Raw genomic sequence first — 22067 nt, 5'->3', positions numbered from 1 at the left:
TTTAATGAAATCTTAAGATTAAGAGGTCAAAATGAAACACCAAAGTACGGTTTACATTTTGTACTACCTTGTAATTTGCATGTGCCTTCATCATTTCAAGTGTTAATTGTAAAAAAAAAAAAAAAAAGTACTCCTGCTAGCATGGTGGTGTGTTGAGCTGAATTGGGATATTTGTATCATAACATGCTCACAAAAACAATGCCAACACGCTGTTTAAGAGGGAATCTTTACCTCCTAAGTTTAGTCTGTTAACATGCGAATATTTGATAATTATCACTAAACACAAAGTACAGCTTAGGTCGATGAGAATGTGATTCGTGTTTCAGGTATTTGGCCATAAACCACAGAAATGCATACATTTAAATCATGACCTGATAATAGTCCTAGATGAAAAATGAAGGGACCACTAGAGTCATTACAGTTCATTACGTATGTTTGTAATTAATGCCATGGTAATACACCAAACTGTTGTGGAGACATTTGACTCGAAATCCACAAATCTCGAACCCATGGTGACACGAGAGGAAAAGTCAGAGGATCAACCAAAGTCAACTGGATTCATCATCGGGGAAACATGAACGTAGGGCTGGGCGATATGGCCCTAAAAGAATATCACGATATTTCAGGCTTTTTTTTGCGATAACGATATTCTTGACGATATTACCAAATACTTAAAAAGATATAGAAAATATGATTTTTTTTAGTCTGTATGAATAAATAAAAATCTAAAATGTAGTGTGAAGTGCAAATCTCAACAGTTGCCAAATACAAAAAAATGTACTCTTGACTCTTGAGTATGAGCAAATAATAAAAATAACCATTTAGGGGTTCCGGGGGCATATTTTAATGACATTTTGTAAAGGAGAATAAAGGTTCTTGTATGTTTTATTTAAGGCATCTTATTTTGACAGTCTTCTTGTAAGTTCTGTGGTGGATTCTGTCAACACACTGTGCTCTTATTTTGAAAGTAGCATGTGTTTAGCGACAGGGAGTAAGTAGCTTTTTGTGATTAAAACAACTTTAACCACTACATCAAGAAGTAGGAATGTTGCCAATATCATGATATGAATTTTTTGAACCATAAAAAAAAAATACCGATATTATCGTGAATGATACGATATGGCACACCCCTACATGAACGTCTGTACAAAAATGTATGACATGTATGACCACCCATCCGGTAGTTGTTGCAGTATTTCAATCAGGACTTCTGCCGTCCGCAGAGCCACACAGCGAGACAGGAAGTGACAGTAACTGTATGTTAAAATGAGTTGAACAACTTGAAACTTGTTCTAAAATTAACACTCCTCTACGACGTGTTTCTCCTTGTAGCCCAGGCCCTGGAGCGGATGATGAGTCCTTCGGGTCCCAGTCCAAACCCCAACGTCCCATCTGAGTACTGCAGCACCATCCCGCCTCTGCAGCAGGCTCGAGCCGCCGGCACTCTGAACTCTCCTCCGCCGACCGTCATGGTGCCTGTGTCCGTTCTCAAACACCCAAACAACGACAGTACGATGCTCTTTAATGCTGTACACACTCTGTACTCTTACTTGTCCCCTGGACTGTACCCTTGAAGAGACTTCTGTGTATTATCAGGTTGTCCTCGTGAACAGAAGCGCGTGTGGTTCGCTGACGGCATCCTGCCCAACGGAGAGGTGGCCGACACGACCAAGCTGTCGGTGACGAGCCGCCGGAGCTCCCAGGAGTTCACCGCCGTCTCACCAGACCAAACAACAGTAAGAGACGGAAAACATCATACACACTGTGGAGGGCACAACCTGATACATTAAAAAAATACATTAATGGGCGTCCTGGTGGCTCAAACGAGTCCTTGCTGCGGACTTATTGGTGAAATGACGTAACAAACAAGGTGACATGAGAGACAAATACACTACACCATGTGGACCACAAGTAGAGACAGTAGACATACAGCGCAAACAACAACAAAGAAAAACATAAATGATAAACGATTTGCACAGAGGCATCACAGGTGTATTTGTGCGTGTGTGTATGTGGATGAGGGGCAGATGCTACGACATATATATAAAAATATATAATGTGGCTCATTTACATGTATCACACAATGAAAATAAATGGGCAAACAAAGCAAGAAGCGCTAACAAGAGAAAACAATTAAACACAAATAAATAAAATAACTAATTCAATAGATAGATAGATTACTTTATTCATCCCCGAATAAAGTAATAAATTAAAATAAATAAATAAATAATAACAAAAATAATATTAAAAATAATAATAATTATATATATACCCACATACATACATATATAAAAATATGTATGTATATATATCTGTCACTATCTAATAAAGCAGTAAAATGCCAAAAAATAATCAAAAGTAAATAAATAAATTGATGTACCAAAAATAATATTTAAAATAAATTTAGACATTAATTAATACATCAATTGTGATATAAATGTATAATTCTATAGTATAGAAATACATTTTATTTTTTATTTTTTTACTCCCTATCAATTAATAAAAAAGATGGTAAATAAATAGAAAGGCTAATTAATTTAGATACAAATAGAAAAACAAAAATATCTTTTTTTTATACATTTACATTAATTTGTTTTATTTTATCAATCAATTCATGGCTACATTTATTTTTAGCATTATTTTTTGTACATTTAATAACATACATTTCTTTTTGTTTTCATTTATCTTTTAATTTATTTATTCTGGCAACACGGAACAGCTCCAGGGAAAAATTACATTCTTAACCTTTATTACCTTTAGTTTTTAGCTCTTTTTCACCTTGTTTTGAAAAAATCAGGTTCTTCTTGTTGGTTTATTAGCTATTTGTCTGCTTCACAGAGTTTCTTCAAATAGATCATAAACATTATAAGTATTAAAAGCATTAAAAACCCTTGAATATAATAATAATATACTGGGAATTCTACCACAGTAACTGACCCTCTTGCTTTCAGCCCGGCTCAGAGCTCGGAGACGACGGCTTCTCTGCTCCTGAAACTTCTTCCGGGGCCGTGGAGGTTGTTCGACCTCCGTTGTCTGGACCCTGGGACTACGCCCTGCTCTCTGGGATCGGGACTTCAGTGAGGAGGGTCCCCAGTCTGCTGCCAGATAACGAGGACGAGCTCCCTCCTCTGCTCATCGCCACTGGAGAGGATGAAGCAGGAGGTGGGTGTTTTTGTTTCAGTGAATAATTGTGTTTCTGTAAAAAAAACAAACCCAGTAGTCTAACTCAGGAGTTCTCAACCTTTTCAAGTCGCGACCCCTAATTTAACATGCATGTTGTCCGCGTTGACCCCCGCTCACTGAACAGAATCTCACAGTTCAGATCATACAAACTCAGTTGATACGATGAATTTTGGACAAATAATGAAGCAGACAACAACTAAAACATCTCTCTGTCTGTGCATTTATATATTTTTTATATTTTATTGTTACTTTTAAAAAATGACCTAAAAATTCCATAAAATTAAGCAAAAAAGTACTCAAATTGACCACAAAATTACAAAAAATGACCACATAAAGACATACATTGACAAAAAAAGCCACAAAATGAACAAAAAAACACGAAATTACCAAAAAAAGACACAAAACGGCCCAAAAAATAAACAAAATGACCTAAAAAAGACACAAAATGACCAAAAAAGACACAAAATTACCAAAAAAAAGACACAAAATGGCCCAAAAAAGAAACAAAATGACCCAAAAATTCCATAAAATTAAGCAAAAAAGGACTCAAATTGACCACAAAATGACAAAAAATGACCACAAAAAGACATACATTGACAAAAAAAGACACAAAACGGCCCAAAAAAGAAACAAAATGACCCAAAAAAGACACAAAATGACCCAAAAAAGACACTAAATTACCAAAAAAGACACAAAATGACTAAAGAAACATACACAAAATTACCAAAAAAAGAGACACAAAACGGCCCAAAAAAGAAACAAAATGACCAAAAAAGACTTGAAACGGCCCAAAACAGAAACAAAATGACAAAAAAGACACAAAATGACCAAAAAAAGACATTAAACGACCAAAAAGACTAAAACACATGAACCCTTTAACACCGTGGAGACAGAGCTGACTTCCAAAATGATTTGGCGACCCCCAGAAATCATCTCGCGACCCCAATTGGGCCCGGGACCCCAAGGTTGAGAATAGCTGGTCTAACTTAATCTGACCTGTAACATTTCCATAAAGCTTTAAACGGCAAAAATCTAAATAGAAGGCGGACAGATTAACATAAAGGCTGCAGTAGCACAAGGTTAAATACAGAGAGATTAAATGCACATCTTGTTCCCCTCATTAGTAAAAAATGTCTTACCTGAGTATCATCTTCTCTGCTCAAATACAATCAGTTTAATAAAGATATTATCTTCCCCTCAAGGTGTCAGGTCAGAGGCCAAAAAACCCGTATTAACCGTACAACCGTATTAATAATCATCCCATGTGTCTCCTGCCTTATGTTTTCGGCTTTGATCCAAGCATGGATGAATAACTTGATGAATATCCAGCAAAAAAACAGACATTTTGTCTTGAGATTTAGTAGAAAAAGAAGGGTTTATGTGTCACAGTAGTAATTGAAGACTTTCATAGCAATATAAGTTTTTAAATCTGTCCCTGATGCAGCCTATAAGACACCAGGAAACACTCATCTTCCTTCATATGACTACTTTCCGACTCAACACTATTTCCCAGCAGTTAAATCACTCCAGGCTCCAAATATCACACATAAATGTGCTGTCATGACTGAATAAAGCTGTGAAAGTCACTTATGTCTTACTGACAAAAAGCCAACAGATACACTACCGGTCAAAAGTTTTAGAACACCCCAATTTTTCCAGTTTTTTATTGAAATTCAAGCAGTTCAAGTCAAATGAACAGCTTGAAAGGGTACAAAGGTAAGTGGTGAACTGCCAGAGGTAAATAAAAAAAGGTAAGCTTAACCAAAACTGGAAAATAATGTACATTTCAGAATTATACAAGTAGGCCTTTTTCAGGGAACAAGAAATGGGTTAACAACTTAACTCTATGGAGTCTTGGGCTATTTTGTCCATTTTTTAATTCTTTTCATGTCTTTGTAAGTCATTTTGTTGTCACTTTTTTTAGTCCTTTAGTCCAACATAAAATGTGATTTTGAATCTTTTTTTTACTTTCAAAACACTATCATGCTCAATAAAGAATTTTAAATGTTGCAAATGTGCATTCATTTCAGAGTACACTGAGACATTAAACTGCATCATTTTCAATTAAATTCTGGAAAAGTTGGTGTGTTCTAAAACTTTTGACCAGTAGTGTAGATGTGACGTTTTCACACAGTTTTTTTTTAATATCATGCATTTAACTTGAAGTGTGCTTTGTGTTTTCTTTCCAGATGTTTTGGTTGAAGAAAGTCCGGCTCCGTGTCAGATTCTACACTTGTTAGAAGAAGGAGGTCCCCGACCGCTGACGTTTGTTCTGAACGCAAACCTGCTGGTCAACGTCAAACTCGTGACATGTGAGTAGAATATAACTCTTCTCTTTGAATGCTTTCAACATAAAGTCCTGGGAAAAAATATTAGACCAGTGTTTTCTTCAATTTCTTGTTCATTTTAATGGCTGGTACAACTAACGGTATTTAGTTGGACAAATATAAAGATAACAAAAATTGCTCATAAGAATTGAATATAAGAGCTGATATCTAGACATTTTCCATGGTTTTCTTGATGATAACCAAAATCATTATCAATAAAACCATGGAAAATGGCTAGATAAAATTTAATTTATTTGTTTATTTAACAGGGACAGTGCATGGCTCTCAGCCGTACCAGAATTAGCTACGAGCTAAATTTCATCTGTAGTCCCTGGGCAGGAACAAATAACATCAATCTAACACAAACAAACAAGCCTTTCAAACAGCAACAACTAAGTTTCACACACAATACAACACAGGACAACAGCAAGAGTAAAGTCACAGTATTAAGACACAACACAAAACAATGTTAAAATACAACACTTAAGAGATTGCAAAATAGTGAACTAATGTTTGAGTTTATAGCTGGTGGGTGCATGATTGAGTGGATTTAAGACATGATTTTATTTTAGATTTGATCTCATTTGGTACTGAGTTCCAATAATTAGTGGCTCTTATAGAAAAAGCTGATCTGCCAAATTCAGTGCATCTGCGCTGTACTGCACAGTGACTCTACTGGTCGTCCTAGATAAAATATTGGTACCCTTGGCAAAAGTGTTCTTTAATGTTTTTGTGGCCTTTAGTGATTGCATTTGGGTCTTAACTCAGGACAGGAGTCATTCTTTTGGGATGGGACAGGAGTGAAATGTCCCCCTCCACAGACTGGGTCCCTGTGTTAACTCTGTCTCTGTGTTTCCTGGTTCAGACTCTGGTCGGCAGTGTTGGTGTTTCGGCTCTAACGGGCTGCAGGCGCTGGGGCAGAGAGAGTTGGTGTTCTTGTTGGAGTGTTTGCCAGAAGAAAAAACTCTCCCGAAAGACCTCTTCACACTCTATCTCAACATTTACCAAGAGGCCCAGAAAGGTAAGACACATCTCAAACAGGCCATTTATCTGCTTTTACAGTACAGGCAAAAAAACGCTTTGGACACACCTTCTCATTCAATGTGTTTCCTTTATTTTCATGACTATTGACATTGTAGATCACGGGTCTCAAACCCGCGGCCCGCGGGCCAATTGCGGCCCTCATAATGATATTTTGTGGCCCCCACCTTGATATGAAAGTTTAATGTGAGTTTATAGGAATGGTACTTTACCGTGTTGTACCGTGGAAGGTCCCTTTAATTACTTTTTGGGTAATTTTGTGTCTCTTTTTTTTTGTGGTAATTTTGTGTCTTTTTTAAAAATCATTTTGTGTCTTTTTTTAAATAAATTTTGTGTCTTTTTAAAATAATTTTGTGTCTTTTTTCGTAATATTTTGTATATATATATTTTTTGTAATTCTGTGTGTTTTTTTGGTCATTTTGTTTCTTCTTTAAGTAATTTGGTCATTTTGTGTCTTTTTTTAAATGATTTTGTGTCTTTTTTGGTAATTTTGTGTAGTTTTTGGTCATTTTGTGTCTTTTTTAAGTCATTTAGTGTTTTGTCAGTCTTTTTTTGTAATTTTTTTTTTTTTCATTATTTTTTGATTATTTTTTTTTTTGATTATTTTGTGTCTTTCTTAAGTAATTTTGTTTTTTTCTGTCATTTTGTGTCTTTTTTTGTTGTTGTAATTTTGTGTCTTTTTTTGGTTATTTGGATACTGCCTCCAGCGGCCCCCAGGTAATTTGAGTTTGAGACCCCTGTTGTAGATTCATCAAAACTATGAATGAACACATGTGGAATTATGTACTTAACAAAAAAGTGTGAAATAACTGAAAACATGTCTTATATTCTAGTAAGCAAAGGGTGGCTACTTTGAGGAATCTAAAATACAAGACATGTTTTCAGTTATTTCACACTTTTTTGTTAAGTACATAATTCCATATGTGTTCATTCATAGTTTTGATGCCTTCAGTGAGAGTCTACAATGTAAATAGTCATGAAAATAAAGAAAAACACATTGAATGAGAAGGTGTGTGTCCAAACTTTTGGCCTGTACTGTATATATAAAAAAAAAAACCCCAAAGACTTCAGAGTGGTGATCTTGTGATTCAGGGAAGTTCTTGGAGGAGCTGGACAACGTGACGTTCACCAGCAGTTTTCTGGGCAGTAAGGACCACGCTGGGATGCTGTTCTTCTCTTCCACCTGTCAGCCTCTAGAGGGCCTCACGCTCCCCTCGCATCCTTTCCTGTTCGGCCTGCTGGTCCAGAAGCTGGAGGTGCCCTGGGCCAAAGTCTTTCCTCTCCGGCTGCTTCTACGGCTTGGAGCTGAAAACACCGGTGTGTTAGACTGTTGTGTTCAGGGACGCGCACAGAAACCTGGTGATTAATTAAACAAGCCCAGAAGCTGAATTATTTAATACTATAGTATTGATATGCTCAGACCTTACCGATTATTTTTTAAATGTTTTTAAATGTTTTTATTGTTATGACAGATGTCTGCATTTTTTTTTTTTTCTGTTTTTTTTTAAATTAATTTAAACAAAACACAACATAAATCACCAATGGACAAACACAGTAAAAAAAAAAAAAAAGAACAACGACAAAAAGATCACAAAACCAACCTAAATAAATACATATTTTTAAATGTTTTTATTGTTTTGACAGATGTCTGCATTCTTTTTTTTTCTTCTTTTTAAAAAAAATTAATTTAAACAAAACACAACATAAATCACCAATGGACAAACACAGTAAAAAAAAAAAAAAAAAAAAGAACAACGACAACAAGATCACAAAACCAACCTAAATAAATAAATATTTTTAAATGTTTTTATTGTTTTGACAGATGTCTGCATTCTTTTTTTTTTTTTTTTAATTTAAACAAAACACAACATAAATCACCAATGGACAAACACAGTAAAAAAATAAAAATTAAAAAAAAAGAACAACGACAACAAGATCACAAAACCAACCTAAAGAAATAAATGAAACTGCAATAATAAATAAGAACTTTAACACATTAAGACTAAACAAGACACAAACAAACATCAGACATAATTACCACATAAAACATACAGTATATCAGTAAACTTGATAACCTAAGAGAAAATAATAATAATAACATTTTCCAGTGAGATACTATTTGAGTTTATACTGTGATTTTGTTGTGCTGCTCTCGAATTTTTTTTTTTTTGTATTTAAAATATAAATAAGTTCTTATCCTGTTTTGAATGTATTCTTTTTATACATTTAGTTGAGTTTAGTTATTAAAAGAACTGATGCTGTTGCCATCTACAAATTACTAGAGAAAATTAGTGGATTGATCTGGGGGAAAAAATGGATTAGTAAATTATTTAAATATTCTTTTTTCTTTTTTTTTAAGCAAAAATGCCAAAAAAAACCCCATATTTTAACAAAACAAGACATTTAAAGTCGTCACATTGGGCTTTTAATCAGTTGTAATATCGACAGAATTGTGATCTTTATTTTCTTTTGACATTTTATAAACAGAAAATGTAATCAAGATAACAAAAATAATTCTTAGTTGCAGCTCTAGAAGTTATTTTATACAAAAATCATTTAATTATTAATGAAATGAATAGATTATTTTTATTTTATGCCTCTTTTATGCAGAATTTGTACATTGTTGTCCGTAAATTAGTCACCATACTTTATAATTTGGAGATAAAGATAATTTTTTATTGTGTTACTAACCAGTTATGTAATTGTGATAACAAACTTAATAATTTTTCTGTTGCAGTGTATCCCACGACTTTGACAAGTGTCCGTTTTCGGGACTCTGTGTATCGAGAGACGGGACACACCATCATGAACTTACTTGCTGTAAGTAACTGAAACACGAAGCAATAAAAGCCTTTCTACTGTCAGAACTTTAGCAACTACTTTAGTTCTTAATCCCACTGAAATCCTGTTTTTTAAACTCCTTTTTAATGAAGTGGCTGTCGGTTGTTAATCATTCCCTAAAACTCCCAAATGGCACCGAAGACTTTTGTGGTTTAGTTCAGTTAAAAGAAAAGGAATTTAGACCGTCATTCATGTGTTAATGTAAACCAGTGGCAAAGCATTTTTTGTGTGATTGTAAACAGACGAATATTTTTAAAGCTTTTTCACCATTTTCCACCAGAGAGATTATTTATTTATTTATTTTTTTATTTTTTTATATCAAACTAGTTACATGTGAGTAGAAAATATATATAATATATATATTTTCTACTATATAATAATATAGTAGAAAATAATATATAAGAATAATAATGTAAAAAGAAAAAAAAAAGAAAAAAAGAAAATCTTACCAAATAAATGAATACAGGACCAGGCGCTTCCAGGCAGTTTAAGTGTTACAATATACTGCATGAAAAAGACGAGTATGTGTATGAGCCTTTCTAGGAATTTCAGTCCAGATTAGTCGTTTGACGCAGCTGATCACAGGATTCTTGAAAATACATAAATATGTTATGTGCACAATACCTCACAGGGAGACTCTTCCTGTGGTTCCCTGTTAAAGTAGTGGATAGTTTTCATTGTGTTCTTTCATATTGATTTAATTTAGACTCCGCAAAGTCTGAGCACGGACACGGCTAAAACAGCAAAAGTAACAATAGCAAATGCACATGAAAAAACTCTGCCTCAGGGTTCACAAAGTGTTTGTTTTTTTATTCCCAGGACTTGAGGAACTACCAGTACAGTCTGTCAGTGGTGGAGGGCCTCAGGATCCACATGGAGATGGGACACAGCTACATCGACATTCCCAAAAGCAGCTTCAATGAGGTGAGAGAGCTGTAAAGCATGGGCCTCAAACTCGCGGCCCGCGGGCCAATTGCGGCCCTCGTGGCGATATTTTGTGGCCCCCACCTTGTTATGAAAGTTTAATTTCAATTTTTTTTTTGGTAATTTTGTGTCTTTTTTAAAACAATTTTATGTCTTTTTTTAATAATTGTGTGTCTTTTTTAATAATATTGTCTTTTTTGGTCATTTTGTGTCTTTTTTTGGTCATTATGTGTCTTTTTTTGGTCATTTTGTGTCTTTTTTGGTCATTTTGTGTCTTTTTTTTGGTCATTTTGTGTCTATTTTTCTAGTAATTTTGTGTCTTCTTTTTTATTTTGTGTCTTTTTTTTAATTTTGTGTCTCCAGCGGCCCCCAGGTAATTTGAGTTTGAGACCCCTGCTGTAAAGGAACATTATTTAATACTATAGTATTGATATGCTCAGACCTTACCAATTATTTTTTAATGTTTTTAAATGTTTCTTATTGTTATGACAGATGTCTGCATCCTTTACTCAGTATTTTGATGTCAGGAATGGTTTTATAAACATTTCCCAGTGAGATACTATTGAGTTTATACTGTGATTTTGTTGTTCTAAACATTGCTGTTGCTGCTCTCGAATTTTTTTTTGTTGTATTTAAAATATAAATAAGTTCTTATCCTGTTTTGAATGTATTCTTTTTATACATTTATTAAAAGAACTGATGCTGTTGCCATCTACAAATTACAGAGAAAATTAGTGGCTCGATCCGGGGGAAAAAATGGATCAGTAAATTATTTAAATATTCTTTTTTTTTATATTTGATTATTCCCAAAAGCAGCTTCAATGAGGTGAGAGAGCTGTAAAGGAAGAAAATCAACGTTTTGGAAAATAAAACTCATTCCTTTCTTGCAGATAATTAGATCGGAGTATTGATAAAACTCTCATGTCTTGTTTAGCGGACAGACATGAGGCTGGTATTGATCTTCTCACATTTAGCTCTTCTCACCTTGAAGGGCCAAATCATACTTTCAGTGTACACAGAAATCAAAATTCGGTAACGCTTTATATTAAGGTCCTTGTAATAACCATTAATTAACAAGTAATAAGGCATTGTTCTCGCTTTAGATCCCTTTAGCTTCAAAAAGCATAGTTAACTGTTAACAAGTGCATAGTTAACTTATAATAGATGAGCAATAAAGTATATTTTAATATCAATAAGCAAACAAAAGATTAATAAAGGCATGGCAAAGACATAATTGGTGGGTTATGGGTGTTTGTAATGCTATTATGAAGAATTATAAGATACTCATGGGGCTTTTATTAATGTTCTTATTATACATATCTTATAGCCTGCTATTAGCTGTATTATAATGCCATTATTAACACTTATATAGGCTTATAAACACACAGTAATGTTAATAAGTATCATGTAAGGACTTACAAGGGCCTTATTACTTGTTAATTAATGGTTATTACAAGGACCTTAATATAAAGCGTTACCCCAAGCGTTCTTAATCCATAAGCCACATTTCGGACCTGACAATACAATAATAGAAAGAACAATTCATACACGAAAGAGATCACAATGAAGTCTGTGGATTATCTTGTGTAACTGGGTCATGGTTTCTGGAAAGAGACATTATTGTTGAGTTTTCAAATGTATTTTTGTAAAAAATACCTCAGTTTGAAAGGCAAACACTCAGCTGTGCAGTCCTGTGAAAGTGTTTTTTTTTTGTGTTTTCCAGATGCAGAAGGTGGTGAATGCGTCCAACGAGCACGTCATCAGTATCGGAGCGAGGTTCAGCGCCGAGGCCGACTCTCACCTGGTGTGTTTTCAGAACGAGGAGGGAAACTATCAGACGCAGGCCAACAGCAAGCCAGGCAAGACCCGCACAGGTGAGAGCCCTCACTTAAATACCATCACATGTTTCCAAATGACATCCTGGTTATTGTTGTGTGTGTCATGACTCTGTGTTTTGTTTCAGTGACTGGAGCCAGTTTTGTTGTGTTCAACGGAGCTCTGAAAGCCTCATCAGGCTTCATTGCAAAGTCCAGCATTGTTGAAGGTAAAGCTCCAGATCTGTTGACTCTTATTCTTTCAATTCAAGCCTGTTAACCCACTGAGGCCTAAAACGCCTGTAAAAAATGCCTGTAAAACCTCTGGGCGATTCTGAAAGAACCCCCTAAAACCTGAAGTTTTTCTGGAAATTCAACAGAAGTGTCAACTGTTCCTACTAAATAATAGATTTTTCAGCCTCTGTAGCAGATAGAAATTAAATTCATAAAGTATTTGAGAGCTTATACAAATACTACAAAACAACGTATCCGCTTTTCCGGCTTTAATGGGTTAATAAAGGGAGAACATCCAATCCAATCCAATCCATTTTATTTATATAGCACAAAAAGTTTCCAAAGTGCTGCACAAACAATAAATACATAACACAATACAAAGAGATGTAGTAAACAATAGAACAGTAAGATGCAGTAAGATAAAATAAATTAAAAATGGGATAAAAATAAATAAAATAAAATGTAAAATATACTGCCCGCACAAAATAAAATATGCATGAATACAATAAAAACAAAAAATCAACATAAAATCAACACTCTACGTCAGGGGTGTCAAACTCTGGCCCGCAGGCCAAATTTGGCCCGCAGTGTAATTTTATTTGGCCCGCGAGGCAATACCAAATTATTATATTATTATTGTAAATTAATGGCATTGATGTGTTTTTTATTTGAAATTTGATTTTGCATGTCTGCACTATTTAGTTATATATTGTATGTTTATAAGCGTTGCTGGTTCCATATTTAATGTTAAAGCAAAACATGTTTGGTATATATTAAAAGGTTTATTTGTTCAATGTTGGCCCACGATTTTATTCAAGTTTTAAATTTTGGCCCATTGTGTATTTGAGTTTGACACCCCTGCTTTAATGGGTTAATAAAGGGAGACCATGGCCTCATGTTCCTTCCTCAGTGCTTGACTGTTATTTCTGTGTCAGATGGTTTGATGGTGCAGATTCCTCCAGAGACCATGGAGTCTCTGCGCGGCGCCCTGAGGGAGCAGACAGACTTCCACATCCCCTGCGGCAGGAACGACGGAGGGGAGCTCCGAGAAAACGTCACCGTCCGCTGGGTCGACTGGAGTTCACCTGTCAACACGGGGTAAAGGCACACAACTGTTTACACAAGTATTTACACACTGTTGTGCAATCTGCTAATCACTAAACTGCTGTCAGACCACATGCAGCTAGTCCTATGAGGAGAGACTCTTGTGCTGCACAGTTTCAACCTGTAAAATCAGATGTTTCTGCTCCAGAAGAGGTGTCATTTTACAAAAGTCAGGGTTAATCAGGTTTATACTCCAGTTTTTACTGCAGTCATGGTTTGGTGCGACTTACTTATTGTAAGTCGCTTTGGACAAAAGCGTTTGCTAAATGACATGTAATGTAATGAGTTCTGTACAGCAGAAAAATTAACCTTAATGCATAAAGGTAACAATTTATTTTAATTTATTTTGAACAGACAGCAGTGAGGACTGAGATAATATGTCATTTACTGGCAGCTTTAGTCAATAAAAAAAAACTGTTCTGTATTTAATAATAATTTACTCTAATAATATATATATTTTTCAAAAACATAACAAAATAAATGACCAGATATGTAATAAATAAAAGTTTAATTGATGCAATTGTAAAGACAAGGGACATATTAATTGCTAAAATGTATGTAAAAAATGTAAATAAAATTAAAAGCTATTTGAAAGAAGAAAAAAAAACGTATATATATAAAAACAATATACATATATATATATATATATATGTATTTTTTAACAGTAAAGAGTTTAGACGTAGCTGACTGCACACCACACAGGAGTTGTCCTGGTCTCTGAGCTAAATGACTTGTGGACTTCTGCCATGTTTTTTTTCTCCACTATTTTGTACAAAAATACTCAATTATTATTGAATGTAAAACTGATTTTCTCCCTGTTCTGCTCCTCTGCAGCAGAACAAGCGGCGTTGATGGGAGACCGTTGGACGGCGTCAGCAGTGTGAAGATGCAGCAGGACACGGAGTTTGAATCTGACGGACGAACCATCAGATGCACCGAGGTGAATTTTCTTATTATAAACGGTTTCATTGTTCACTGTTTTCATGCACTAGATAAAAGTTCCCAGTGTGAGTTTGGTAACGCTTTATATTAAGGTCCTTGTAATAACCATTAATTAACAAGTAATAAGGCATTGTTCTCGCTTTAGATCCCTTTAGCTGCAAAAAGCATAGTTAACTGTTAACAAGTGCATAGTTAACTTATAATAGATGAGCAATAAAGTATATTTTAATATCAATAAGCCAGGGGTGTCAAACTCAAATATGGGCCAAAATTTAAGCCTTGAATAAAATCGCGGGCCAACATTGAACAAATAAACCTTTTAATATATACCAAACATGTTTTGCTTTAACATTAAATATGGAACCAGCAACGCTTATAAACATACAATATATAACTAAATAGTGCAGACATGCAAAATCAAATTTCAAATAAAAAACACATCAATGTCATTAATTTACAATAATAATATAATAATTTGGTATTGCCTCGCGGGCCAAATAAAATTACACTGCGGGCCAAATTTGGCCCGCGGGCCAGAGTTTGACACCCCTGCAATAAGCAAACAAAAGATTAATAAAGGCATGGCAAAGACATAATGGGTGGGTTATGGGTGTTTGTAATGCTATTCTGAAGAATTATAAGATACTCATGAGGCTTTTATTAATGTTCTTATTATACATCTCTTATAGCCTGCTATTAGCTGTATTATAATGCCATTATTAACACTTATATAGGCTTATAAACACACAGTAATGTTAATAAGCATCTTGTAAGGACTTACAGGCGCCTTATTACTTGTTAATTAATGGTTATTACAAGGACCTTAATATAAATCGTTACCGTGAGTTCTAGTAGACCCAGTGTGAGAACGTGTGACCGTCCTGCAGGTGTTCTACCAGCTGAAGGCTCCAGACTGCAGCCTGGCGTCGGTGCTGTCCTCCTGCAGCGTCTTTCAGAAGGAGATGGCGTTGGCGGCCTGCAGCGCTCTGACTCCTCACCTCGCCGTGCTCACCTCCAGCGGCATCAACTCGCTCTCCCTTCGCATCTCGACACAAGCTGATATGGTATGAAATCATGTTTGTAACTGGGTCCGTCATTTTCATTCTACTGATTCTGTAACTGGGTAAAAGTCCTTACCTTTTTTACAAATGTTATTCAGATATCACCTTTCAGCAATGCGACTATTCACATTTTTTCACTTAACCCTTAATCGGGCAAAGAACTATATTTGGTAACTTCAGTGGATATCTAAACAGGGTCCCCATGTCTCTCTGTTTGGTCGTAGAACCACATGGATTTCTTCCAGATAATCAGTAAAGATCAGGCTACGTCACAGACAGTGACACCATGACATTTGAGAATATTTCGAGAAAAAATATTAAAGGAGCAAATCTACAGGAAAAAGAGTCGGAGATTTAAGAGATTTAAAGTGGCAAATCTGTGCAAAAAAAGTTGCAGATTTACGAGAAAAAAGTGGAAAAAAAAAAACTTTTTCCTTGCAGATTCACCACTTTAAATCTCATAAATCTGCACATTTTTTTCTTGTAGATTTGCCACTTTAATCTCGTAAACTTTTTTCTCAAAATATTACCCCCCTCCCCCGGGTCCGTATGTTGTTGTTTTTTTACACATTCTGGCAGTATGTAATATCCTCCAATATTCTCTAGGGTTGAAATTTGGAATTTGCAAGTATTTCAATGAGTGCCCTATTAAGGGATAAGTAAGTGAACTGAAAAAAAAAATGGCTGAATGTGTTTATTTAGTGTTATTAGCTTTTTGGTATTTAATTATGTGCATTAAAGTAGGAGATGGATTTTCATAAAATGATTTGACAGTTCTGATTTACATAAAAAGGAAAAAAGAATAAGACAAAATAAAGGGATGACTATAAATAAATTACATTATATAAAATAAAAGTTATTTATTATATTTTTAGATTATTATATTGTTATTTATATTATATATTTTAAAATATAAAGATGTACAGAAGTAAATGAACAAATGTGAAAGTACAGGAAAATTCCCTTTTTCTTAATATTTTGTGATTTGTCATTATATTTTCACATCTATAGATTATTTTATTTATCTATCTTTATATTTGTAAATTGCTTTAAATTCACATATATATTCTTTTACACATTTATATACGGCACCTTTTCAAAATAAAAGCATCACAACATTGTTAAACACCTTGAAAATGTACAAACATGAAAAACAAGCTATAAAAAAAACACCAATAGGAAGCTTACTAAAGGTCATTTACAGTTGTGTTTAAAATAAATGGACTAGTGATATAGTGATTGGAGTATTTACTACTTTTTAATAGTATATTTGGTTTACTCCACATTAACAGTCTCATCATAACATGTATTCCTATCAGTAGCAGCTCAAAACCAGATAATTTACTGTATTTTATAAAGCGGTTAAATTAATATTGAGCAGAATTTAGTTCAGAGTTTTGGGAAAATTAAATGCCCAGGTCTGTTCTAGAGTCTAGTGCTCAGTCTGAGCAGGTGTGTTGAGTGTTTTTCTCTCTCTGTGTGTTTGTTTGCTGTCAGGTGGAGTACCAGGCCGGCAGCGGAGGCAGGCTCCTCCCTCAGCGCTACATGAACGAGCTGGACAGCGCTCTGATCCCCGTCATCCACGGAGGGAGCGCTTGTGTCCCACAGACTGCCATGGACATGGAGTTCACCTTCTACATCACACACGCCATCTAACGCACACGCAGACACACTTCAAACCCGAATAAAAACAAAAGGAATCCACTGAACAGAAGGTGTTTGAGCACAGAGAGAGGAGCTGTTGATGCTGATGCAACGGCTCATTTTTTTTTTGCACAGCTGGACGTGCAGCCGGCCGCCGAGGACACGTAGCCGCCGGCGCCACATTCCCACTTTGAGGTCGGGGATGTGATTTCGGAAGGATGTAAACTGGAGATGCGAGGTGTGTTTGTGTGTTTCGCGCTCACCAAAGCTGCTTTAAACGCAAGAAGCCAAACACTAAACAAGGATTATAACGACGACAACAACAACACGACCAAATACAACCAAACCGTTTCTTCTTCTTCTTCTTCTTCTTCTTCTTCTGCTCTGCCTTCCAGGGCTCCCTGCGGCGGCTGCCGGCTCGGAGCACCTCAGTGAATGTTTCCCACAGACGCTCTATCGAAATGTCTCTCATTTGGATGTATTTATTATATTTTAATATGGGCTAATTGAATGATATGATGATATTAAAGCAAGGGGACATTACTGACTGCAGTATTCAGTATTTTCAGGAGGTGATACGTGTGATCAGGTGCTGGCCCCGTTCTTAAAAACCCCAGGGATGAAAAGAAACCGCATCTCATTTCCTCTAAAGGTACTATGCTTTCATTTCATATGTTGGTTGAAGATTCAACACCGGGCCTCATGCAAGAAGTTTTACCAAACTACTTTATTAGTTGAAGTTTGGCTCGTACCATTATTCAAACTCTGCACAAACTGGCCTTGTTTCAACCTGATGAATGACACGAGATGTTACCATAATCGTTCCACTCCTTTTTTTTTGTTTTTGTTTGTTTGATTAACAAAAATGTCACAAAAAAAGAAGAAGTAACTTTGGAAATTTGCAGATAAAAACACAATATTTTTAGTGGATGGATTGGAAACTGACAGAAATAAAGGAGGAAAGTTCTGACATGATGTTTAGCAAGTTAACAGTCACAGAAACTGATATTATATATATATATATATATATATATATATATATATATATATATATAATATTATTATTATACGCAGGTGTTGTTACACTGTTATAAGGTGTGATAATAGCGATTGTTTGCCTGGACAAGGAGCAGGAAAAAAAAAAAGAAAAGAAAAGTTGTCAAAGCTGACAGTAAACTGGCAGAAATGATGATGACTGAGCAAGAAGCTTTTTTTGTAGTGTATATTCAAACTATCGGTTTTATAATTATTAATATATATGTTTTTCCCAACCATAGACTGAAGGTCTGCACTAAAGGCTAAAAGTCCTTTTTTTTTTTAAAGAAAATGTATAGGCTATAGGTTTTTCATGTTTTTTGTCCCCTTTATAGGAAAATCCATTCCCATCTCTCCCTCTAGATGGGAATACTTTAGTGTGAAAATCAGCTGTACCTCATAAAAAAATAATTCTAAATATTTACGTGATGCTGATGTTGCATCCATGTGCTCCTCAGATAGTCCTACCTCCAGATTTATGTGGACATTGGTGTGATTTTGACACTAAAAAGGCGATTTTTATTGCGTTTAAAATTCACTTTCATTCTCTAAAACCACTAAAATATTTCTTTACCAGATTTGATAAATTTGTTCTCTAATCTAGGTCAGTCTACATGGACAGAAACTATCTGCTTGACCTAATAAATGTGAGCAAAAATTGATATGCAATACATGAATAAAATGAAAAATAAAAACAAAAAAATCTAAATAGATGACGCTGATGTTGCATTCATGTGCTCTCGGATAGTCCTATTTCCTGAGTTAGGAAGTCATTGTTTGGAATTCGGGGTGTTAATAAGCTTTAAGTCGACTCTACAAAAAATATTTTATTATCAAACATCACATTTATTTCCTAAAACCACTACAATATTACTTTACTGACTTGTAATCAGGGTAAATGCTAATAAATACGTAATCTAGGTCAGTGACTAAATGTTACAACCTAATACCATATTACAATTTACATGTTAGCTAATAAATTATATGCAATATGTGAATAAAATAAAAGTTTAATACCATTAACCCAAATATACGCTTTTCTGCACAATATGACGTCAACTCAGCACATCAAATACTAAAGATTTAACCATTAAATGGGTGTTTGTGCAACTTTTCTGTCAGGAACTGATTTTTCTGATTATTTTGTCTCCATGTGAATGCAGCATTATAGCAGAATGTGTTTGTACGAGTGTTTCTTGCATGAGGCCTGTTGATAAAAGGCGTGCTGATATAAAAAACAACAGGTTTGGTGTTCAGATGAAGCTCTGCTCATCGTCGCAGGAGGATAAATGTGGATTTGTGACTCGAGAGGTCATCGGCTATCGAGAGCTTCCGCCTCATTCACAAAACTATTTTGCTAAAACGTGGATGTGAATGATGTGTTTAAGACGACAAAGTGGGCATCCTGAACCTCAAGTTCATTTTAAAACTTCATGCTGTTGGTCAAACTGCTGAGAATCTTCTATCTATCACTATTCCTACCTTTAAATCCAGCAGCTGTTACTTTACGAGCAGCATCCTCATTCATTGCTGATCAGTATTTTCCAGCTCAAATGCCAATGATTTATTTTCTTTATTGCAACAGATTTTATGATGTCCGCTTCAGTTCTTGAGTCTCAGTTAAACGATCCCATTTTGCACATGATGAGATCTTCACATCACATTTTAGGGCTCCTTACACGTTGCAAAAATCATCTCGCATGTTTGTTTTTTTGTTTTTTTTCAGTCAAGATTTTGTGATTACACATGTACAGGCTTTTTGAAAACTTTTAAACCAATAGTTTTGGGAAATACGCTTTTTTTCTGCAGAGTCGTAAGAGAAGATTGATGCCACTCTTGGTGTCTTTCGGTTAAAGATGAAGCCACAGGGACTCAAGTTTGTTCTAAAGTTCAAGAAAATCAACCTGCCAGCATTTTTAAAGCTCACAGATCAACATGGGTTATCTTGTTTGATTGAAGTTGTTCCGAAAAGATTTCAGCTCAAAATCTTCCGTAACATCACAACTTGTTGTTTTTATGGTTCTTTATGTGAACAAATGAAACAAACAAGACGTCTGTAGGTGTCTCCTGTCTGTAGCTTCATATTTTCAGCTCAAAACCTTCCGTAAAATCACAACTTTTTGTTTTTATGGTTAGTTTTTTTTTGTACAAATGAAACAATCTGAGTTTTAGAGATGCTGTTAAGTGGATTTTCTTTTAATCTGGGTGGACCCCCAACTCAGAACAGCTCCATCACAGCGTGAACTGGAGTCGTTTTCTGGAGTTAGAAAATAGAAGTAGTTGGTCCTGTTTTCTGACCTAAAATGCTGTAATGTGACGGGTTTTACAAAGCTTTTCTACCATTCGACAGTCTGAAAAGTCCTCCAACCCTACGACCACATACTATAGATCAGTTGTTCTTACCTTCAATAGAAGGTAACAGGATTCTTTCCTACATTAGCCCCTCCTGCACTGCAAAAAAAGAGTTGGGTGAACTAAAAAAAAATAAACTAAATATTTTAAGTTTTGTTTTTGAGTTTGCTCAACTCTGAATTCAGATTTTTGTCAACTCAACTGTAAGTTGTACTAACTTATAATTTTACATTGTAATAACTTGTAATCCTTACTTCTGCTAACTTCTGCAATGTGCTGAATTGGCACGATTGTAACGCTGCTATGAAATGTCAGCTAATGTTGTGACCACAATTTTGAGTTAGCATTGATACGCTAATGGCTACTCTTGTAGCTGTAACAAGCAGCGCCGCTAGCATCAGTTAGCCGCTAGCATCAGTCAGCCGCTAGCGTCAGTCAGCCGCTAGCATCAGTTAGCCGCTAGCTTTCGCTAATGACCGAATTTCCCAACAAAGAAATAAGAGTTAGCAGAACTATTGTCCCTTGTTGTGAACCCCAACTTAAAGATATAAGTAACAACAACTCACCAACTTGTTTTTGAGCAGACAACTGGCTTCCTTTGTTGTGCTAACTTACATTATTGCCCTAAATGTCAATAATTTATATTTCCAAGTTTTACCAACTTAAATCACTGTTGTAGGCCAAAAATTTATTTTTTTTGCAGTGTGGTTGATCAACACGTCCTCACATCTAAACAGAGGATAAGTTCGTGGTTTGGGTTAAGTTAAGTACTTAAGTACATTTGTTGTGTTACTTTACTTCAGTATGTAAGTAGTTATGGTAGTTATGCATGTGACGAAGAACACTGGGCCTCATCCAAAAACCACTTGTACGAACGGGTTTGTTCAAGTGTCGTATTTTGAATTTTGTCTTTGAATTTACGAGTAGGCCAGACTTGTAGCAGTCGTGCCATTTATTTGACAAGATTTTTGGTTTATTGTTTTACTTTCAAGTGGTTTTGAGTTTGAAAAGCCTCTTTAAATTACACATTAAGAAAGTTAAGATCAGAATAGAATAATGTTCTTTGTTTTTATTTTTATAAGAACAGCTTACAAACGGTGTTAAAGTGTTTGTTTGAGCGACCCTGTGCAGACTTTATCGCTCTTTATACTACGCCATATGACTTTATATGACGCCACCTGTCATAATTACTCCAGCCACCAGAGGTCTCTGCCTAACAAACATAAATATGGGTCATAATGAGCTGTAGTCGTCTGTGGCGTCGTCTTTACCGCAGAAGATATTGAGAGTGATATTGTTCTTCTGATCTGACTCTCAGAAAGAAGAACTAATTAGCAGATTTCCCAAAATATCAAATATCAAATATCAACCTGAGCTCAGCAGGAGTCCTCTCAGGTGCTGTTTGAAGCTGGAACTTGTATTTTACCAAGCAGTAAAATGCATCAGACCGTTTTCATGTTTTTGAATTGATTTAATGTATTTTCACAGCAGCTTTAAGGCACTTTAGAACCATAAAAACAGCTCCGTTTTTAATCTGGTAATCTTTTTTTCTTCTCTTCACTCAT

General features: G+C 35.2%; 1 protein-coding gene across 3 annotated transcripts in view; it reads left to right on the top strand.

Moving 5' to 3' along the window:
• The window catches only part of zfyve16 (zinc finger, FYVE domain containing 16), a 36994-nt gene extending 19533 nt beyond the window's left edge, over nucleotides 1-17461 (top strand). For 2 of the 3 annotated variants that reach the window (XM_059357715.1, XM_059357714.1), the window contains 14 exons: nucleotides 1333-1509; nucleotides 1597-1736; nucleotides 2952-3162; nucleotides 5373-5495; nucleotides 6376-6531; nucleotides 7644-7910; nucleotides 9289-9371; nucleotides 10212-10316; nucleotides 12040-12190; nucleotides 12280-12360; nucleotides 13300-13462; nucleotides 14303-14408; nucleotides 15298-15474; nucleotides 16969-17461. In XM_059357715.1, the coding sequence (XP_059213698.1) occupies nucleotides 1333-1509; nucleotides 1597-1736; nucleotides 2952-3162; nucleotides 5373-5495; nucleotides 6376-6531; nucleotides 7644-7910; nucleotides 9289-9371; nucleotides 10212-10316; nucleotides 12040-12190; nucleotides 12280-12360; nucleotides 13300-13462; nucleotides 14303-14408; nucleotides 15298-15474; nucleotides 16969-17127 (2099 nt within the window). In that variant the 3' untranslated portion in view covers nucleotides 17128-17461. The remainder of the gene's footprint in view (nucleotides 1-1332; nucleotides 1510-1596; nucleotides 1737-2951; nucleotides 3163-5372; nucleotides 5496-6375; nucleotides 6532-7643; nucleotides 7911-9288; nucleotides 9372-10211; nucleotides 10317-12039; nucleotides 12191-12279; nucleotides 12361-13299; nucleotides 13463-14302; nucleotides 14409-15297; nucleotides 15475-16968) is intronic. The other variant, XM_059357716.1, reaches the window with a different exon arrangement.
• Nucleotides 17462-22067: the final 4606 nt, after the last annotated feature.

Source organism: Centropristis striata, chromosome 19 (assembly GCF_030273125.1).
Source record: "Centropristis striata isolate RG_2023a ecotype Rhode Island chromosome 19, C.striata_1.0, whole genome shotgun sequence".
In the NCBI taxonomy this organism is placed as follows: Eukaryota; Metazoa; Chordata; class Actinopteri; order Perciformes; family Serranidae; genus Centropristis; species Centropristis striata.
Note: the sequence above shows the minus strand (reverse complement) of the source record. Positions and strands in the feature narration are given on the sequence as shown.